General features: G+C 40.9%; 1 protein-coding gene across 5 annotated transcripts in view; it reads left to right on the top strand.

Moving 5' to 3' along the window:
- Positions 1-16,017, top strand: part of TSPAN12 (tetraspanin 12) — a 116,012-nt gene that overhangs the window by 31,537 nt on the left and 68,458 nt on the right. For 2 of the 5 annotated variants that reach the window (XM_034431064.3, XM_087874190.1), the window contains exon 3: positions 15,267-15,417. In XM_034431064.3, the coding sequence (XP_034286955.1) occupies positions 15,352-15,417 (66 nt within the window). In that variant the 5' untranslated portion in view covers positions 15,267-15,351. Of the gene's footprint in view, positions 1-13,941; positions 14,479-14,861; positions 14,938-15,266; positions 15,418-16,017 lie in introns of those variants that run through there. The other 3 variants (XM_034431061.2, XM_034431066.3, XM_034431063.3) reach the window with 3 other exon arrangements.

Raw genomic sequence — 16,017 nt, 5'->3', positions numbered from 1 at the left:
GATGACAGAATAACAACTGGGTGGAAAAGGCTAAGTACACACACAAAGCGTTTATTTAAAAAAGTTTTAAAACAGTAAAAACTATTCAAATTTTGAAATAGAAAATAAATAAAATTAAATAAGTGAAAATACCTTATAGAAAGGTACAGAATTACAGAAGAGAAAAGGAAAGGAAAGGGAAAAAAAGAAAAAGAAAAGAAAAGAAGAGAAGAGAAGAGAAGAGAAAAGATGATGGCTCAGCAGATTAAAGCACTGTTATTAACTTCCACTTACATCTGCTGCCTGCAATTACTGCAAGTTCAAATCTCACCAGGCTCAAGGTTTACTCAGCCTTCCATCCTTTCTAAGGTAGGTAAAATGAGGATCCAGATTATGGGGGCAATAAACTGACTTTGTATAAATATACAAAAGTATGAAGGCTATTGCTTAACACATTGTAAGCCGCCTTGGGTCTCTGGAGAAGGGCGGCATATAAATCAAATTTAAAAAAAAAAAGGAAAGGAAAGGAAAGGGAAAAATGGCTTTCAGTCTTCTTAGAAGCAGTAATAAGCACATTTGACCTTCTCTCTTTAAGGTTACATCATAATTTCCTCCCTTCCATTCTCTACTCTTTCTAATCACCAGGCTAAGGGCAAGATTTTTAGGAGCCTTTGAAATACCAGCCACTGTTTTTTTCTAGAATATTTTTTTGCAATTTCTCCAATTTTAGTGAAGACTTGAGATTTCCTAATGATCTTCCATCTAAATAAAAACCAGGTCCAACCTTGTTTAGTTGTTCAAAACCAGTTAGGGTGAGCCACATGCTGCCAACTGCAAAGGACATATTCTTTCTCCTGTTCTCTCTCATACCTTGTTAATACAGCTCATCTGAATTATACAAGGTAAGTCTGGAAATCATGATTGCTTATGTATCAGAATGGGGATTAGGTCTCAACATCAAAAAACTGGCCTTTTGCTTGATGGTTTAAAGTTCTAAATATGGGATTACTGCATAGCTATTTTAATACAATCCAACATATACCATGTTAGTTAAGAAATTCTAATAAAATATCTTATAATGTTGAAGCCATTTAGCTATCTTCGTAGAATGTTATAATGTCTCCCGGGTGACATACACTAAATGGATGGTCACCTTCTCCTGGTTCACTGAAGCCTTTGGTACATTTAAGGCACATGCTAGAGGAAAGTGCCCAGATCACTTCAAAGAGATTAATCAGAGGAGCATAACAAGACATTACTTTGCTAACTGCTTTAAGTCTATCTTTGTCTACAAAGTACAGTGATCTCCTCTTTGATCCTACAAAGATAGAATCAAGCACTCTATACATAGTACTACGATGCAAACTGAGATTTGAAAGTGAAACATATCATAGAGTTATATAAGGCATCCAAACATTGCAGGAATGAGATGGATGCTTTCAACAATATCCTTTTAGACTGGCTTTTCATTTCACCATGGCTCAAATTCAGGGAAACTGTTAGACTTAAAAATAAATAAAAAATGAACTATAAAGGCATGAGCAAACAACCCCATCTTTCAAACTCTTTGAATTAGAAATATTCAAAGATTTGGCTTCTATGCCAAATCATTCCCAGGACCACATTTTATCAGTCTATCAATTTTTTTTCAATAAGTCATCCATAGACCATAAATGTTCTGAACTTCTCTGACATTGTCTGCATAAAATCTTAATTAAAAATGAGAGTAGAAAAACATGGAAACAGAGGGCATTTTTATTTTTCTTAACAAACAAAATAGGTGCAAAGAAAAAATGACAATAACTATGGCAGGAAATTTACCACTAATTGTATTTTTGTCTCCAAAATGTTATATAAATATGCATTGAGAACCATCCCTAGGCTCCCAGCACAACCTTCTGAAACTGATTTCCAGAGAAGGAGTATTACCATTAAATTCTTTCTTTCAAATCCATAGTTGACAGACACTGCGGGAAAACACCATGGTTAATGTTACTGAACATAACTGAAACACCCAGCGGAATCTTCTAAAATATGCTCTATTATCCACTTTTGTGCATAGTCATGTATCAAGCCCAGAAATGATACAGTGAGATCCAATTGAGTGCAACCCTCTATTTGCCGGCAACTAATAGACAGAATCTTGCCAAGCTAAAGCTATAACTTTCCTAGCTACTAGATATACTTTGAGAAATTCTAGGGTGGGGCTTCCAGCTTGAGACTGCACAGTCTCTTGATCTGGGTCTCTTTCTGGAAAGGTTCTGAGTTGGCCAAATCCTTCCTCTCTGCTGCCAGGTGCACATTACATCACAGTATTGAACCCAAGCATCAAATCAGATTGAAATGGATCTAGATAATTTCTTCTTCATGAACTCTTGAGAGTTCAGATGCCACCATATACTCAAACATGAATAATGGAAAATAGGACTCTTAATTACAAGATACAAAATGCAAATAAATACACAAATGCTTCCTTTATAGGGGGTCTGTACTATTTCTTTTCTAGGGTTTTTTTTTTTTTTTTTGGTTTTACAAATAGTTTTTTGTTACCAAATTTTAAAATGGGACTCATTTTCTTTAAAAAAATCAATTAGAAAAGCTTGTTTCTTGTACAAATAGCTCTTTCTGAAAAAGAGTAAATGATATTACAATACATCCTTTGCTTTTTTGAAAACTTTTATTATAATTCTTTCCAAATTTTGATGATATAAGCCTGTGATGGCAAACATGTGGCAGACATGCAGGAAGTGGCACACAGAGCCATCTCTCCAGGCATGTGAGCCATTGCCTGTTGCTCTTCCGGGTTCCAGTGCACTAGTCAGCTCGTCTTCATGCGCATGGGAGCACCGGAAACCAGAAGAGCAGCTGCCTGGTGCGCATGCATGTGCTGGAAAGATGATCTTCTGGTTTCCGGTGTGCGCATATGCATCAGCCACCTGGTCTTCTGGTTTCTGGCGTGCATGCATGTGTGAAGACCAGCTGGTCAGTATGCATGCGTGGTGCCGAAAAGGTTCGCCAACACTGATATAAGCCCTTTCACAAAAGTTGACAGTTGAGTTGAATAAAAACAGCACTCCTGAGAGGCTTTCTATTAAATCCACTGAGTTTGCCAAAAATTCAGTTCTGAAATTTTTTTTACTGCTGGAAATGCTTGTTTATTATTTGTATCTAATTCATTATTGAAACAGGAGTGAAATAGTGGAATTATTTCAAAACACATTTACAACTCTTAGTTAAAGGTGCAATCCTATCTACATTAGAGTAGAAGAAAAACTGACTGAACTCACTGGTGTTACTTTTGAGTAAACATTGCTAGCTATAAAACCTTGGATAAAAACCAGAAAAGCACTGTTGTGCATGTATGTGTCCGTGTGTATTAAAAGCTGTGGATATTTAATAAAGTTATAATCTTCATGGCTCTGTGTAAATGAAATAAATCCAAAGGACAAGGACAAAGAAATATCCTTTTAGCTATACAAATGGGAAAGGAAAAGTGGCTTTTATCTGAGTTATTTCATTAACTATAATTTTACTGACCAGAAAACAAATATAAAGTTTTACAATTCATTAACTGATTAAGACAAAGCATATTGTGGTTGATTTATATATTTTTTCCATATAGAAACATGAGTTATGTGTTGGAAAGAGGCTTCCATGTGTAACTACATAGATGATAAATTTCTTCTGGTTTGATCTCTTCCGCCAATTCCTTTTCTTGTTTTTTTATAAGTACAATTGTACATTCCCCATCATTAAACTGAACTATAACAAAGTACTAAGTGAACAGGCATATCAAGTTGGAGTGCACTAAAAGATGTTCTAATCAAAACTCTTCTTCTGTCATGTGATAGCATCCATCTATCAGCATTATTCTTTTCCCAAGCTCAGGCCAGGGACCAAAGCAGAACATATATCTTATTATTAACTGGTGTATTATATTCAATCATAAGTGCACCACAATCATGTTGCATCAATTCCTCACTTCCTAATAAAGATGTTTTTGTTCTAGCTAACTACCACCATTTTTCCTTTGATAGGCCATTCCACTTCTTCCCTTCCCCTGGTATTTCATACCTTCAAAACATGTTCATTGGCCTGTTTTAAGTTTGTCTGTTTTTTTCTTTTAAAGTTTGTTGTGTATGTTATAATTTTTACATTTCCAACCACATTCTGATATGCCTCACTTTGCTTCAGAATGACCTTGTTTAGGCAGAATTTTATCAGCATTCCCCACATGACTTTGCTATGAAGGGGTGATACATGTGGAGTCTCTGAAGTTCACATTTTTTGGTTGCCTGTGACAGCTTGTCAATCTGTCTTAAATCATGTAAGTATATTCCTGAATCACTTAGAAATGATCACTCAATTTTAGTAACACAGACGTGTATAATGCAATGAGTGAAAACAACATATAATTGAAGTCAGCAGTGAGCAGAATGCTTGCTGATTAGGGTCATGTCACTGAATTTTTTCTATCCATATATTAGTAGTAAAATAAGCCTAAACATACATTTTTTGTATAAAAAGTTTAATTGAAAGGAAGAGTGAAGCCCAAGCCTTTTTATGAACTTCTATTAAGAGGAAAAGAGAAAGAAAGAGACATTTAACTGATTCTTATGCATCATACACATATTCATGCACAAGCATTTGTACAAGCATTTTAATAAGCCAAGAATGGTCATCAACAAACCACACCACTTTTTTTTGTTCCATTTCAATGGATAGGATAGAAAAAGCAATTACATAAGTATCAGCCCTGCTTTCATCAATAAATCAATTTTTACATTAGAATATCTTTCAAACCAATATCATCTGGTCACTGCATGGATATGTTCATATAGTTTTCCAGACAATGCTGATTATTTTTTTTTTAAATACCTCTCCTGTCTACAGACCTCAAATGTTCTAGTGCCGTGATGGTGAACCTATGGCATGCATGCCAGAGGTGGCATGCAGAGCCCTCTCTGCTGGCATGCATGCCGTCACCCCAGGTCAGATCCAGGGGTGGGTTCTAGTTACCTTTACTACTGGTTTGCAACGGGATCACGTATGTGCGCTCACTTTGCTTGCGCACGTGCCAAGCTTCTGCGCATGTGCAGATCGCCTATGATGACATCCGGGGCAGTGGGCAGAGCCTCCCACTGGTTTTACTACCAGTTCTTGCAAGCTGGTCTGAACCGGGGGCAACCCACCACTGGTCAGATCTCCGTGGCATTTCTTTTGTGAGTTTCTGTTTCCCTGCAAATGATGAAACAGAAGCTCATGAAAGAAAAAGATCGTACCTCTTGCCGTGCTGTTAGTGTTGGGATGCCCTGCCTCCCACCAGCCAGCTGGTCTTCAGGTTTCTGCTGCAGATGTCTGCATGTCTGCGCATACACGTGTGGATATCTGCACATGTGCATGTCTGTGCATGCACATGTCTGTGCATGTCCATGCAAGTCTGCACATGTGCATGTCCACGCAAGTGCACGCAGGTTTGTGTTCACGTGCGCATCTTTCATTTTGGGCATGCACGTGCGCAGTTTGGGCACTCAGTGTCTAAAAGGTTCACCATCGCTGTTCTAGTTGTATCCTCCCAAGTAGAAAGCAGGGTTAACCCTAATTATTTTTTGGAAATTCATCTAGTTTGAAGATTAGAATTTAGATTTTTTTTTAACAAAAAAAGATGTTTCTAGTAATGGCTGCATTTTAAAATAGACAGAATTCAAAACACACAAACCATAGAGTTTGAATTTATTATTGATAGTTAGACTACTTTAAATAAAGATAGATCCCTTTTCTCAAACGATAGGAGACCTTTGGAATATAGCAGATTATCCACATTTCCAAGGAGAACTCCCAAGGGCTAACTTTTTTCAAACACGCTTAGTGCAGCATACTATTATTTACTCCAGATAAAATTATATGCCACTATTTTGAACTGGGGATTGATGAAGAAGTAAGCAGCTCATGGACCTCTTATGGCCCCTAAGCTTATTATAAAGTTTTCAGAACTCTCTGGGATGATATCATTAAAATATGGTGCAAGGGTGGTAATTTTGAGCAGCACTCTCGCAAAATAACAGCTTTATAAAAGAAGTCAGTTCAGTCATGTTCATCCCAGCAATGTTTTTGTATTAGTGGCCACTGCCCAGGTTGTCCTTAAGGGATGGATGGATGAACAGATAAAACATTGCCAGTAATAATCAGAATCAGCCTACCATCAGGCAAATAGAACTTTAGCTGAATTGGGGGAGCTGCAAAACAAAAATACCAAACCCAACTTAATTGGTCTTTATCAATGCATTTTTACTGCTAAAGAAAAATGCTTGTATTTTCTGTCCCAAATCCTAAACAATTGGGATGGCTTCAGATATGCATCTCTAGTGCATACCTTGCAGAGGGATGAAGGCTCTTTTAGCTGCTGCCCACACCAACAAATGTCTTAGTTGGTTTAGTAGCTACTACTACTAGCTACTATGAAGTATCTGGGAAATATCTTTTGCTGAGTTATAGCTTATTCACTTAACTATTTTTATCAGTTAAAAGAATCAGGCAGCAAGGAATGAGAATGGCTCTGCCTGGGATCCTATCTCTTGAATAGACCAGGACCATATTTACATGACCACTAAGCCACATCCATATTGTGATTTGGCTTAGCTTGCATTAAGTCTTAAACTAACTCCCCTTTTATTTGGTTTTGTTGAGGAAAGGGAAGAGTCTGGGAAAAGGTTAGCCTAGCCCACCTTCCTCCCCAATATAAGGACTCTTGCCTGATCAACCTTCTATGCATCTGCCTTCCTTGGTTTTGTAAAAAATCAAGAAATGCTGGCCCACCCCCAGCCCAAAGGTTGTTCTCTTGTTTGTTCCACCAGCAGTGATGAACACTTCTTAATATAGAATAAAATAACAATCAGGAAATGCCTCCCTTTCCCAAATTTGTGTTGAGCTCATTTAAAAATGTGATTATAAGAACAATAAGGGCTTAATACATCAATAATTATGTGGACCCAAATCTTAATTCAGCCACTGTCAACCTAATGCCATATACAGTTACCTGGAGTTCATTCTTCTGGAATTTTCAGCCAATATCTGGCCCTAGTCTGTCTATTATAGAAGATGTCCCCACATGAATGTTCTATTCTCGGAACAAGGCGAGTAAGGACTGAGGCGAGGCAGGGTCACAGTCAACAACTGTTTATTAGCTAACAATAACCAGCTAACAGTGACTTCTAACAGTCTAAGTGAGCAAGCAAGCTTTTCCCCTTCTGACAGCTCTTTTAAATGCAAGCTGTCAAACAGCTTAGCCAATTGCGAAACTGTCTTTCTCCCACCGGCTAGTTGCCTGCAGGGTAACCAATCAGATGCACGTCTGCTGCCATGTGTTCTGTGCTGAACGTACTACTCCTTTCCCCCTGGATGGCGCATGCATAGTCATCAAGGTATGCTGGGCGTCTCTGGCTCCTCCCAGATCTGTGCAGGCCAATAGCTTCAGTTGGGGTAGGCAGACTCTGTACTGGAGCTTCTGAAACTCCTGAAGACTGTGCAGCAACTTCATCATGGAGATTGCTCAGTGACGGAGGCCTAGGAAGAAGAGGTAAGTCTACCGCCCGGTTGTTGTCAGTTTCTGGTTTCAATGTGGATTCAGTAGCTGCAACATTGGGTCTGGCTGGGCCGCGCCTGGTGTTACCTTGAGTGTGGGAAAACGGCGCCATCGTACTTGATTGATATGCCTTCGCCAGGTACGGCTGTCCTCCAGCTCGACCCTGTACGAGCGGGGCCCCGTCACTTGGATCACCTTTCTGGGTAACCACCGAGGGTCTCCCCCGTAGTTTTGGGCATACACCCACTCTCCTTCCTGGAAGGTGAGGGCCCCACTGGTTGAGTCTGGGGGCTTCTTGGGCGGATAGTTTGGGTGCAAACGATCCAAATCAAGCCTCAACCAGCACCCCATTAATAGCTCGGATGGGCTACGGTTTGTTATTGGACATGGTGTGGCATGTTGGGATAATAGGTAGGTGGCGATTTTTGTTTGCCAGTCCCCAGGGCCTGGTTTGCTTAAGGCTTCTTTTGCCAAACAGACTGTCCGTTTGGCAAGGCCGTTACTGGCTGGATGAAATGGGGCCACTGTGGCATGTTGAACCCCATGTCTAGCTAAATAGGTTTGGAAAGGAGCCGAAGTTAGTTGTGGGCCATTATCAGATATGATGACGTCCAGCAGCCCATGGGTTGCAAATAACCTTCGCAAAACCTGTACAACGGCTGCGGAGGTGGTAGATGAGATCACCTCAACCCATATTGAATAGACATCTACCACGACCATGAAGGTCTGCCCTTGGAAAGGTCCAGCAAAGTTGATGTGGATGTGGGCCCATGGGGCCCATGGGACCAATGGTGTCTCCCATTCCCTGACAGGAGCTGCAGGTGGGGCTAGCTGTGTTTGCTGGCACCGTTGGCAGCCTGCTACTCACTCAGTGATGGCCTGATCTAACTTGGGCCACCATATATAACTGCAGCCCAAAGCTTTCATCCTGACAATGCCAGGATGACTGTCATGCAATGCTTTTAGGATAGGCCTTCGTAGCTCTGGTGGGATCATGACCCGAGCTCCCCACAGTTCATGCTGTCTTGCCCTGTAAGGCTGAAACTCGGTAGCCAACTGTCCAAGAGGTTCTTTTTGTGGGGAGGCAGCAAAAGAAGCAGCATTCCTTGGCTGGGATTCAATTGGTAGCTTTCTTTAGTTCAGAAGCAGCCACATGGGGGAGGAGGAGGGTTTTTTTCCCTGAGTTTTTAAAGTCCCAAGATTTTTCTTCCTATTCTACTGCAAGTGCAGCTCTCCAGCTCTGGGAGCATTGTTTCTGGGCTGGGAGTTTTTCCCTTGGATTCAGAAGAAAAGGGGGTGGGAATGGGAAATCAGAGTTTCTGATCAGTCCTCCTGATTTGGCCTCTTTTAGATTTAATCAGCATTAAGGTATTGCTTGTAACATTTCCTTTTATATAGTATTTACCTTTTAAAGCAGATTGGTGTGTGTGTGTGAGAGAGAGAGAGCAAATTGGTGGGGGTTGTGTTTGACTACAGACAATCTCAATGGGGTTTATATAATTTGAAATCTCTTCATTTTAAATAAAGTAAGAAATGCAGATTAATATTGCTGGAAGTAGTAACAAAAGATAATTCCATAAGTTAAATGCATCAGAAATCAATTTACAATACATAAAATAAAGATATATGGTGCATTCAGAGAAATGCAAAGCTAATGGATTTTAGAGTGATTCTCTTTCCCAAATCTTGGGGGTTTTAGTTGCAGTCTTAATTGGTGCAGTTCTCAGTCTGGTTTATTGTGTGGTCTTCTGAAACATATAATCAGGAATTATTTTGAAGGAAATCCTGTTTGTTTTATTTTTTTTTAATGGCTTATTTTAAGAAGCCTGAAGCTGCTGTTGTACTGAAATTAGGCAAGTGGCAAGAAAGTGTGTGCTCTTTTTCCCTTGGGGAGGGGGTGTCTTATTAAATAAATAGATGCCTTGGGTTCAGCAAGTACAATTTAAGAAGGACAAAGGCAAAATGGACTGCTAAATTGGCCATGCCTACCCAGTCACATGGCCACCTAGCCACCCCCACTTAGCCACCCCCACCCAGTCACATGGCCACCTAGCCATGCCCACTCAGCTGGTCTGGCCCCCCGACAGTCTGAGGGACCGTAAATTGGCCCCCTGTTTAAAAAGTTTGAGGACCCCTGGGATAGGGGTTCGCTTACAGGGCTCGGTTCAAGATAGCCTTATAATCAGAGCAGATGCGTATGGAGCCATCGGGTTTGATGGGAATGACAATCGGCGTCTCCCATCTAGCATGGTCCACAGGTTCTAAGATGCCCTGTGCCAGCAGTTTATCAAGTTCTTGGTCCACTTTGGGACGGAGTGCAAAAGGCACTCTACGGGGTTTGAGTCTAATTGGGGCTACTGTGGGATCTAGATTAAAGGAGCCTGGTGTTCCTACATATTTGCCCAATTCATTGTTAAAAACATCAGATAATTTGTTTGTTAGGGCCTCAAATCCACTGGTGTTGTTAGCATGGATGCCTGACAGCCCCAAGGAATCAAACCAATCTAATCCTAACAGACTAAGTAGGGAGCCACCAACAACAATTAGTTTGAGGTGGCCAATGAATTCCTGATATTGTATTTTAAACCTCCCACTACCTACGACGGGAATGTGATTACCCTGGTAATCACGAAGCCTTGGATAACAAGGGGCTAAATTGTAGGCATCAGTCTCTTAAGGGTGGTCCACGAGATAATTGACATAGAGGAGCCAGTGTCAATCTCCATCTTACAGGGGATTCCTTCAACTAGTAGGGCGATGTAGATTTTTTTTCTTGAGTTTGGTGCTGGCCTGGTCTATGACTGTTTCAGGGTTGCTTGTGTCATGGTAGATGGTGAAACAGTCTTCACCTCTTTGATCCGGTCTCTGACGCAGTCAGTTATCATGTGTGGGTCTTGCTGGGTTGCCACTGGATGGTTGAATGGCTCGACAAACCCTTGCCAGGTGCCCTATCTTCCCACATTGTCTACATTCAGTGTTCTTAAATCTACATGAGGATCGGTAATAGTTTCCTCCAGGTCCCTAAAATCACAGTACAGGGCAGCTGTTCTTAATGCCACCATGTACTCATTTATGGTTTCATCCTCTGCCTGGTTTTGGTGACGAAACACATGGCGTCTAGCTATTCTTGAAGGCAAGGGGGCATAATGCCCCTTCAACTTAGCTAACAGGGTCTTCCATGGCACATCTTGAACCTTCTGTGGGGCCAGGAGTGCCCTGGCTGTCTTGAACATATCGTGGCTGCAGATACTGAGGAAAACTGCTAACTTGTGGTCCCCGGGGAGCCCTTTGTAGTTGTTTGCAGCTAAAAAACAGTCAAAATGATCTAGGAACAAATCCCAAGTTTCTGTCACCTGGTTGAATGGCGCGAATGTGGTGAGGGTGGCCATTTCAGCGAGGAAGGATGCCTGAGATGATTTTCACAATGCGACATATCGTTGCTGTTATTCAGCTCACAGTGTAACAGCTCTTTGTTAGTGATTTTGCTCAACCTGCTGCCTCAACTGACATATCCCATCCCCGTCGCCAGTGTTCTATTCTCGGAACAAGGAGGGTAAGGACTGAGGTGAGGCAGGGTCACAGTCAACAACTGTTTATTAGCTAACAATAACCAGCTAACAGTGACTCGCTCTTACGCTAACAGTCTAAGTGAGCGAGCAAGCTTTTCCCCTTCTGACAGCTCTTTTATATGCGAGCTGTCAAACGGCTTAGCCAATTGCGAAATGTCTTTCTCCCACTGGCTGGTTGCTGACAGGGTAACCAATCAGATGCACGCCTGCTGCCACATGTTCCATGCTGAATGTAACAATGAACATCTTAAATCTACCTTCTAATTTGCCCAGGTATAAATATGTGTATTGGATCTCCAACCTCCTATCTTCCCAGTGACCTGTCATTGATCTTCCCACAGAATGAATTTCAGAAATCTACCAGAAAGCACATATATATACATGTGCATATACACCATCTGTTTTTTCTACTGCAATGCTTCTCCCCATCCCCTTCATCTTTGGAATCAACATGTCTCTCTGCTTATATTTTTACTAAGTTGGTTCCATCCATCTCATCATTCTTTCTTTTGAATACATAGATATCAATCTTTTGAATAGATAACTATTCAGACATGAATGCTTGGACAGCCTATCCAATTAAAGTTATGGGACTGTGTTGGTACTTTATGGGGTCACAAAGATTGTAAGTTTTAACACAACAATTTCTGAAGATGAACCTTTGAAAACTTAAATGGGGCTCTCATGAAGAAGTCATCTAAGTCAATAGGTTCAAACTGCAGTACATCAAATATTTGCTAATCAACTATGTGGAATAGTTTTACAGCATTACCACATACATGACTGTTCAGAAGTTAAATCCCGTTGGACTCAGTTTGGTTTCTTAGACAAATATGTACAGAACTGCAGATTTCATGTAGTTATTTATGCATATGAATATGTTTATACAATGAGATTGAAAAAAAAAAGCTTCGTTTGTTTTCTATCAGCTATATTTCCTAGAGTGCTCTGCTGCTCATCTCCTTGCTATGCTGCCTCTCCTGTAATCTGTAATTCATGATCATTATTTCCATCTTAAAATCAAGTGATTAAAATCAGCAAACATTCTATGCATCCACACTTCTGCCTGTGGCAAACTCTTATTTATTTGGTAAAAATGTGAAATCACAGCTGTTAGTTCTTTAATACAAATGAAGGTACAGGTAGTCCTTGATTTACAACGGTTTGTTTAGTGACAGTTCCAAGTTACAATGGCACTGAAAAAAGTGACTGATGACCATTTTTCATGCCTGCAACATCCCCATGGTCATGGGATCAAAATTTGGATGCTTGGCTAGCTATTTATTTATTTATTTATTTATTTATTTATTTGTTTGTTTGTTTGTTTGTTTGTTTGTTTGTTTGTCTGTCTGTCATATTTCTATGCCTCCCACTCTCCGAGGACTCTGGGCGGCTTACACCAAAGACAGTATACTAAATAGCATATTGCCCTCAACAATCTGGGTCCTCATTTTATCCACCTTGGAAGGATGGAAGGCTGAGTCAACCTTGAGCCGGTGAGATTTGATCCGCTGATCTGCTGAACTAGCAGTCAGCTGAAGTAGCTACAGTACTGCACTCTAACTACTGCGCCACCTCAGCTCATATTTATGATAATTGTACTATCCTGGGGGTCATATGACCCACTTTTCAATCTTCTGACAAAGTCAATGGGGAAGCCAGATTCACTTAACCACCATGCTACTAACTTAACAACTGCAGTGATTCACTTAACAAATATGGCAAGAAAAGTCATAAAATGGGGCAAACCCACTTAACAAATTTCTCACTTAGCAACATTTGGGGCTGAACTGTGGTCATAAATCGAGGACTACCTGTGTTAAAGAATCTACGATGTCATAATATGTCAGCATAGCATATATGTGGATCCAAGCAGCATGGCCTTTTGTAATTGACAGATTTTGTCAATGCATAGATAGAAAATGACACCATAAAGTGTCATCCAAGATTTTTGATGTGGTACCAAGCATGCTGATAATAACTGGGACCACCATGGCCAGTTTATGCCATCATCTTTAAATTTAAATTTACAGATCTTGATACTTAGTGATCTTATGATAGTAGTTCTTTGCCTTCTATTTTGCTATCCCCTGGTATTGCCACATCAATTATCAACATTTTCTTCTTTTCAACCAGTTATATCTGGTGTATTATAAGCCAATTTCTGTATTTGAAAAATCCCACAATATTTTAACCTGCCCCTTTTCAGCTATTTTTCAATTATACAAGTCCCACCAACTTTTCATTACTGGCACATGATAATTTTTCAGATACTCCAGGGAATCATTTTGGTGACTGTGTTATGTCATTGTTTATAATCACTTTGTGCAATCTTCTTGCTCAAACTGAATATGTGAAGGCTTCTTTGCACAATCTGCATTTTTAATCTTTTGATGATTTCTTCATCAAAGAAGAAATCCCCATTGACTTTCTTCTGGCCTATTATTATGGTTGATTGCAGTCAGCCAGTTGTTTAGACTGGATCTGACATTTTTATCCACCTGTTGTGTCTTTTCCAAGACTCTGGGATAGGCAGATGTCATTGTTCGATTGTGCTAAAGGTATCCTGGCAGGATGTGAGCTGTTCCAAGGAAAGCTGCCTTTTGCAATTAACGGATGGTGATTGTGCCTATTAGTAGCAATAATGGCATTAACCTTAGCATTATTACAGCTAGAGACAAGTTACACAGCCCAAAGGTAGGAAGCAAACTCTCCGTTTGCCAGTTACCTCTGTTTAAAAACTGACCAAAAATTTTTTAAAAAAAAAGAAGAGTGAAGAAACATCCTGTCCAGCGGGCTCTAAGACCCGACAGAAGAGGGGATGTGGAGCATGCGTGGCAACGATTTGTGCAGCTGGCGGCTGCCTTTCGAAGAGCCGCCACTCAGGGCTTGGCAAGGAGGTGGGAGTTAAGAAATAGTTTGGAAGCGAAGTTCTCGCCTGCCCCAGCAGCAGCCTTTTCCCCTGGCCGAGCTGCAAAGCGCTAAGCCGGAAAGCTCCTGATTTTAAACGGAACTGCTTGTTGGGCTTTGACTCGAAGAAGGACGAGGGGTGTTTGAGCAGCCCATGTGGCGAGCGTGGTAGGTTCCTGGACTTTTTCTACAGCTTTTTTTCCACCCTCCACCCGCATTGTCTACTCAGGAGTAGAAGTTCTGATACTAGCTAGCTCCGATTGGCTCTTGAGACGCGGTTCAATCAACGCTGGTCGTTGCTGGCATTGGAAGGGAAAGCATGGACTGAGCCTTTAGTCGTGGCGTTCCTTGAGTAGCAGCATCTGCGAAGAAGGAGCCGATGACCAAATGGCTCAAGCGAGTAACTCCGCTGCTCCAGCCCTGCACTTCACGAGGCTGGTCGGTCACCTTTCTTACTCGCTTCGCTCTTTTCCACCCTGACAAGTTAACGTCGCCTTTTCCTTTGACAGTCCAGCAGATCCGGGGATCGCACCCCGCATCCTATTAAATCTGGAAAGCAAGGCGTGTTTTTCCCCCCTTCCTTAGAAAAAAGTCCTCGTTTTTTGCCCTCCCCCTCCCCTCCCCTCCCCTCCCCGAAATTGGCCATAGCGTGAAGATGGAGAACTACTTTGTCTTGATCGCGCAACTTTTTCACCGTCCTGTGTTACGCGCGCGCGCGCTATCAAGGTCGTTAATGAGTAATAAAAGGACAAACTTTTCCCACCCTTCCAAAGCAGGTGTAGTTATTCCCAGCAACGTTTCGGTGCAGAGGTGAAATAGGCACACGGAGAAAAAAGTTACAGTTCTGAGCAAATTAAGCACCGGTCAAAGCTGCCATCCAGAGTTCTATGAACGCATGTCAGTTGGTCTCAAATTCCATCAGGGTGCCTTTTTAAATTATTATTATTATTGTTTATTATTATTTACCAGTGGCGGGGGGCGGGGTGGTGGTGGTAATTGATCTTTGCTGTGTTTCCAAACTCTCCAGATCTATTTCTGGCACCATGGAGGAGATTGAAATAAGTAACAAAAGGTCTGGTTAGTTTGCTAAGATACTACAGGGCAGAATTCTTTTCCACAATGCAACAGGTTGATCTTGCATCCCCTTGTTTACTTTCTTTCAGCCTTCACCCATGAGGTAATCCTTTCTCTTCTTTCACCTCTCCTCCCTTTTTATTTTTTTTCAGATTGTGAAAGCTTTTCCAGTTGCTGGCATTGAAAAGAGGATGTAGCCAGTCTGAGAATGGGGCTTTTCACTAAGAGAAGATCACAATGGCCAGAGAAGATTCAGTGAAGTGTTTGCGGTGCCTGCTTTACGCCCTCAATCTGCTCTTCTGGGTGAGTTCTCACATCCTCTGATAAGGGAGACAGGGGGGAACCAGCCTTGCTTAGATACCTTCCCCCAATAAATATCTCCAGATTTTGCACCAGATGGACATAGTTGATTATCCCTGGGGTTATTTCACTCTTTTTCTTCCGAAGGAAAAGTTGTTTGAAGAAGCAGAGGGTATTTTGAACATATAGTCAAACAAACAAACAAATTTAATCTAAATCATAAGTAAAGGCTGCAGGACCTCTAGCAAAAGTGAAATGGCATTAAACTGTATATTTTGGTATTACAGAAATAAGGGCAACTCTGAGTTTGTGCGGGAATAATTATTCCCTCTCTTTTCCTGGGTTGGTGATCCCTCAATATGATTGAATAATATTCTCAAGAATATCCATTACAGCAGAAGTGGTATTGTGCTGTATAAAACATAATGATGCACTGATAATAATTCAGTTTTGTTCCCAGACTACTTGTCCGAAGTTATTACTGCAAAATAGATGGTACAAGACAGCTATTTTTATGGATATCCAACATGGACGTTCAAAATCAGCTTAGGGATTCTGAAGCTGTGCTTACAATATAGACACTTAACTTCTATTCTTTTCATT

Source organism: Pantherophis guttatus, chromosome 7 (assembly GCF_059756535.1).
Source record: "Pantherophis guttatus breed Tessera chromosome 7, ASM5975653v1, whole genome shotgun sequence".
Taxonomy (NCBI): domain Eukaryota; kingdom Metazoa; phylum Chordata; class Lepidosauria; order Squamata; family Colubridae; genus Pantherophis; species Pantherophis guttatus.
This window is presented reverse-complemented; position numbering and strand designations above follow the sequence as displayed.